The sequence below is a fragment of the Sphaeroforma arctica genome (genome assembly GCF_001186125.1).
Source record: "Sphaeroforma arctica JP610 unplaced genomic scaffold supercont1.1491, whole genome shotgun sequence".
Lineage (NCBI taxonomy): Eukaryota > Ichthyosporea > Ichthyophonida > Sphaeroforma > Sphaeroforma arctica.
In genome coordinates this window covers 1-6,302 of record NW_014039067.1, presented here as the reverse complement: position 1 = coordinate 6,302, position 6,302 = coordinate 1, and the positions used below count along the sequence as shown (strand labels likewise).

Below are 6,302 nucleotides of genomic sequence, written 5' to 3'. Positions count from 1 at the left end.
GGAAACGTTAAACGTTTAAACGTTTTAAACGGTTTTAAACGGTTAAACGGTAAGGTAAGGTAAGGTAAGGTAACGAACGTAACTAAACTAAACTAAACTAAGTAAGTAGTAGTATATATATATATATATATATATATATATATATATATATATATATATATATATATGTATGTATATATGTAACATTTTTTTTGGCTATTGCCGTTGGTTATGAAACTATGCAGCATGACTGTGTGCACTGAACCGCTACCGTGCATCTATGCAGCAAATCGATAATTGGACATCGGATCAATTGAACTGAACCATTGGAATAAGAGAACGAAACAGGTTCGACCGAATACACTAGCTTACTTCCATCGATTACACGAAGACTACTTTCATCGATTACACCAACCCCGATTTCATCTAACATCATCTACACTAACACCACTCACGTCATCTACACTAACACCACTTACGTCGACCACATTGACGAGGATGACGTTGTCTGTGGGTCTGACGAAGTCCTTGAACGCCCACTCTACCGCATAAACGCCCCCTTCGCTGTTGTTGACGGCCACGACTATTGTTCTGGGAGCCATGGTGAGTTGGTGACCTTTGGTTGAGTGTGCGTTGGGTTGCTGGTTAGTTTGAGCGTTGGGTTGTTGGTTAGTTTGTGCCGAGTCTTTGTGACTATTGATATGCGTAATCCTTAAGACGAGGCACTTACGTCAATGCGTGTGGTATTTATTTGGTCTACGAACACTAACCCATAAACATAGTATTTACATAAATAAATATGAATGATTCGAATGTTCTATGGTAATCGAGAGGCGACTTCATCAAATAGTGACATGATGACAGGTATATGGCACCTTGGCTTTACCTAAATAGGTACCTGGGACGAACACTAAATTAGTACATTTTGGGATATTTTGGGTTTAGGGTTTCATACGGCTCCCGCTAAAATACATCTAAACAAGTATAGTGTCCTTGTAAATATTTAGTTGTCCAGACCATTTTTTAGGGCCGATAATATAATTGACGTGTATTTGTTTCCCAATGCTTTATGACCTCGGTTGATGATTGAGGAGGGGTACAAACTAGCGTACGGGCTATTGTTTGTGAATGTATGCGTGCAGTGATATATACCATACCCTCTCTTAGTATTACAGTCCTATTGTACCTCTGAGCTTCAGGGACCAATATGGCGGCTCTAGAGAGTGCCGGTGGTGCGCATGGGAATGGTTTGTCGCTTACGAATGCGTTCAACAGCACACTCAGTAATGTGTTTGCATTACAAGACCATGCACCCAACTTCTGGGGTTTGGAAATCGATACTACGAAGAACGATACACTATTCAAAAGGCCACCCAACGGCACAGACGCATTCCTAACCAGTTGTGCATTCAACACGGGGGTTTTCATCCTGGGTGCGCTGGCCTTCTGCTGCATCAGACAGAAGTTTCCAGGTGTGTTGTATGTGCCCACTCTGTGCCCAATGTGTGGTACAGTGGGTGTGAACGCCCACATTGTATGTCGCCTGTTTGGTTGGGTTTGCGATGGCGTTCAAGAGCACTTTACTGTTTCTCTGTGCGTCTGAATAGCAATTCAACGCACGTTCATAGCATTGCGCTGCACTTTAGCTTGGTGACTTGGTGGCTGGTGTGTACTATAATTATCAAGATGATGTGACAATAATTAATGATAGAAGCTCTGAGTATATGTATGGGCTATGATTTCCGGCGTATTCGTTTTGTGATGCATACACGATATTGATGTGGATCATAATTCGAGAGCTTGGATTGGGTTAATTGGTCAGCTGTGCCTAGTAAAAGCACGATTGTATACATAAATGAACCAATGAGCTATCTAGCATCAAATTTGTATGTATAAATGAACCAATGAATTATGCATCAGTACAGTTGTATGTATATATGAACCAATGAGTTATTTATCAGTACAGTTATATGCATATATGAACCAATGAGTTATATATCACTACAGTTGTATGTATATATTAACCAATGAGTTATCTATCAGTACAGTTGTATGTATATATGAACCAATGAGTTATCTATCAGTACAGTTGTATGTATATATGAACCAATGAGTTATCTATGACTACAGTTGTATGTATATAAGAACCAATGAGTTATCTATCAGTACAATTGTATGTATAAATGAACCAATGAGTTATCTATCAGTACAGTTGTATGTATATATGAACCAATGAGTGATCTATCAGTACAGTTGTATGTATATATGAACCAATGAGTTATCTACCAGTACAGTTGTATACATACATGAACCAATGAGTTATCTATCAGTAGTTGTATGCATACATGAACCAATGAGTTATCTATCACTACAGTTGTATGTATATATGAACCAATGAGTTATCTATCAGTACAGTTGTATGTATAAATGAACTTATGAGATATCTATCAGTACAATGGTATACATAAATCAACCAATGAGTTATCTGGCAGTACAGTTGTATGAATATATGAACCAATGAGTTATCTATCACTACAGTTGTATGTATATATAAACCAATGCGTGGTCTAACAGTATAGTTGTATGTATAAATGAACCAATGATTAATCTATCAGTACAGTTGTATACATAAATGAACCAATGAGTTATCTATCGCTACAGTTGTATGTATATATTAACCAACGCGTAGTCTATCAGTACAGTTGTATTTATAAATGAACCAGTGATTAATCTATCAGTACAGTTGTATACATAAATGAACCAATAAGTTATCGGATCTTATTTTTTAGAATTTGGAAATTTTGTATTTATCTTCTGGCGTTAAGTGCTGGTAAGCTTTGGTTACATCGTCTACGTACACGTTGACGAATGCATCGAGAGTAGCAGTTATAAATAAGCACTCGACCTTTGTGTGTGTATGTCTAGTGTACGTTTAGCACTCATCTTGTGCATCAATAGCAGTAGTAACGGATAAGTACTCGACCGTAAACACTGTGTGTGAATGTGTAGTGTACGTTTAGGAGTCATCATGTCCATCAATAGAGTTTATTGGTTAGGTTTTAGGGTGCTAAACCCTAAAAACCCTTAAACTCTAAAATCCTAAAAGAATAATAGCAGATATGTACATCAATCTCATCATGTGCTGAAAAGAGTGCGCATCGTTAGAGGACATATCGTTGACGAATGTCATCACCATTCCTCACCCAACACACTATGTACAACGGATACCCCACATGACCATATGATCTACAGATATCTACCAACCACTCTACACCCAACACACTTACAACGAATACCTCACAAAAACCCTATAACCCTATAACCCTAAATCTAATCTACAGATATCTACCAACCACTCTGCACCCAACACACTTACAACGAATACCTATAAAAAAAAACCCTATAACCTTATAACCCTAAATCTAATCTACAGATATCTACCAACCACGCTGTACCAAACAAGTGCCACTGCAGCAACGCCCCCAGGCCCCGCCCAAGGGATGGTTTAGATGGATACAAACTGTGTACTACATAACAGGTGTGTGCACACCACAGAAACGATTTCATTACAGATACCATATGTTTATTTTTCACTTACCCTGAACCCTACACTCTAAAACATCTGCCTATCAACACTGCAACATATGTTTACATCAAAAGGATAATATACCGCACAGTTGACTGTTGAGTGGCATCTTATCATCCCATGTCAGCTGTTCATATGTGCGGAGTGTGTGGCATGCCATGTGTGCACGCCATCCGAAGTTCGGCCCCAAATCCAACACAACGATCACTTCCTTCTCGATGGCAATAACTCTGTGCGTAAGAGCAGATCCCACAGACTGGTCAGTCCACCATCTGTGTCACGTGGGGTGATTGCGCATATTTGTGTTCATTTGTACACGCGCAGGTGCTAGCGAATCACCGTTCAACTGCTGACAGCATCACACACACACCATCGTAAGGCCACATGACGGCTCATGCAGTGATGTGCACGCACTCACATTGATACTAACAGCTATGATATCCACGCTTTCGCTCGTGCTAATGCCTACGCCACAGAGGAAGACATCTACCAGTCGGCTGGATTGGATGCGGTCATGTTCCTGCGTATCATATGGCTCGGTATGGCGATATTCGGTACCTTCACAGTGTACGGCGTGCTTGTGCTGATTCCCATGAATGCGGTGAGTAGCCGTGCGCGTGTGCTGAGCTATACGGTGCGAGTACCTAGGAAGTGACCTCTCTGTATCTTTGTACTGCTATTCTTAAATCGAGTGCTAGGTATATTGGAGTCACCTGAGTGGTGTGAGCAATGTTAGGGAAAGCGTGTGTGTGTACTTTTGAGTTGGCTAAGCTGTGTACAGCATGGCTATAGGTTAGGTAGAGTTTTAGGGTTAGCGTTTTAGTTTCGGTATAGTTGACTGTCATGGATGCGAAATATGACAGTATATGTGAGATAGGGGTTTAGGCTTTTATGCTATTTTTCTGGGTTGTCTTGAGTATCAGATGGAGTGGGTGGTTGAATGTTGAGTGTTTGGGATGTGGCTGTGTGATCGTGTGAGCTGTGGGTGTGGTTGAGGTCCCATCTGAGTTGTCTGGCAGTAGTTATGATACGTTTGTGCACGTGGTCTGAGTGTCCATAATTGTAGCTACTGGGATTCAACGAATGTCAGGTTTGTATCTGGCGTATATATATGACACATTAATGTGTGGATGGTCAGGTGTGTTTTTATACTTCGTTAGGTACGGCATAGTTTGAGTGCTGAGCTGTAGCTAAGTGATTGTAAGCCCCATTCTCCTTCTGTTTTTATAGGCTTTAGCCCCGTTTTATGTGTGCTTTTAGTTATTGTTGGTCCTAATGTTCTGCTTGTTCTTTCTGCAGTGGGGTTCAGGTGAAGGCGAAGGCATTGAGAAGTTGAGCATGTCGAACATCTCAGCCGACATTGACCGGGTTTGTTCCATTGGAATGTTAGCACATTCACAAGAACTGTTTATTTCCATGAAAGATAAGCCTCGATCAGTTTTAGGGTTTTAGGGTTGGGTTTCAGTCATGGAAGTGCATATCTGTATAAGTGGCGTGGATGGTAGAATCTATTTTTAGTACAGGATATACTATTGAACTGAACATTAAGCGAACAGTACTGGGATTCGTTGTAGTGCTTTAGTCATAGTCCGATGGCTGATACTTCCATCGAGGGGTTTTCTGTGTCTGATTCTGCCTAACACAAAGACGTTAGCTTGTTTTGTGAATGTGTGCGTTTGTGTTGCTGTGCATTGCATGTCCTGTCTCCTTGTGATCATGTCTGTGTTCTAGTGCTGCTTAGATACATCTCTCTCTCCCTCTCACTGTTTGTGTGATAGTTTGCTCATGTTCTGTCTCCTTGTGATCATCTGTGTGTGCTAGTGCTGTTGAGATACACTTTGGTGTCGTCTGATGACTGCAGTGAACTCTCTCTCTCTCTCTCTCTCTCTCTCTGTTTGTGTGATAGTTTGCTTATGTTCTTAATTGTGTGAATGTAATCACCGTGTGCTAGTGCTGTTGAGATACACTTTGGTGTTGTCTGAAGACTGCTGTGGCTCTCTCTCTCTCTCTCTCTCTCTCTGTTTGTGTGATAGTTTTCTCATGTTCTTAATTGTGTGGATGTAGTCATAGGAAACTAAAGTCGTCGTGGTCTGTTGTGGGGTGTTCTGTGGGTTCGTTGCTTTGGCGACCTGAAGGGTTTAGCGCTGCTACGCGTGCAACTGCAAATGGCACGCGTCTGCCATGGAGTGACACTGTCTTTTCTCACAGCACCTTTTTTTTTCTTATCAATCTGCGCAGAAAATTGTCTACTTTCATGCGCTGGGGATCTATCTGTTTTCCTTCTGTGTGTTCTGGTACTGTCAGAAGACATACGTGTGGTACATCCAAATGCGCCAGGTGGGTGGTTGATTGACATGTTTTAGGATTTTTTTATTGACATCTTTTAGGGTTTTTAGGTAAAACACTTAGCAATGCGGTGACTACCATTACTTCAATTAAACCATGAATCCAAACTATTACCATAAAGACACACTCCATGCACTGCTGCTGTGTGGCAAGTGGCTGATATTACTCACAGTGACCTGGGATTGTACACACTTGTCTGTTGTTCTGTACAGAGGTTTCTCAGAGGCACTCAGCCTAATCTCTACAGTGTAATGGTGCGCAATCTACCGAAGCACCTGCAATCAAGCACAGCCCTGGCAAACGAAATGGAAGACATCTTTCCAGGGTATATATATATATATATATATATATATATATATATATATATATATTTGTGTGTGTAGTTGTGTGT

General features: G+C 40.8%; 2 protein-coding genes across 2 annotated transcripts in view; one reads left to right on the top strand and one right to left on the bottom strand.

Annotated features, from left to right (window-relative positions):
• Positions 1-754, bottom strand: part of SARC_11021 (hypothetical protein) — a 4,640-nt gene extending 3,886 nt beyond the window's left edge. Inside the window, exon 1 of the mRNA XM_014294906.1 lies at positions 459-754. Within this exon, the coding sequence (XP_014150381.1) occupies positions 459-581 (123 nt within the window). The 5' untranslated portion in view covers positions 582-754. The remainder of the gene's footprint in view (positions 1-458) is intronic.
• Positions 755-1,186: 432 nt separating this feature from the next.
• SARC_11020 (hypothetical protein) lies at positions 1,187-6,236 on the top strand (the record flags this gene model as incomplete). Its single annotated transcript, XM_014294905.1, has 6 exons — positions 1,187-1,451; positions 3,413-3,517; positions 4,042-4,166; positions 4,865-4,933; positions 5,804-5,902; positions 6,124-6,236. Coding segments are annotated over 6 exons (776 nt in total), but the record flags the coding sequence as incomplete, so codon positions are not given.
• Positions 6,237-6,302: the final 66 nt, after the last annotated feature.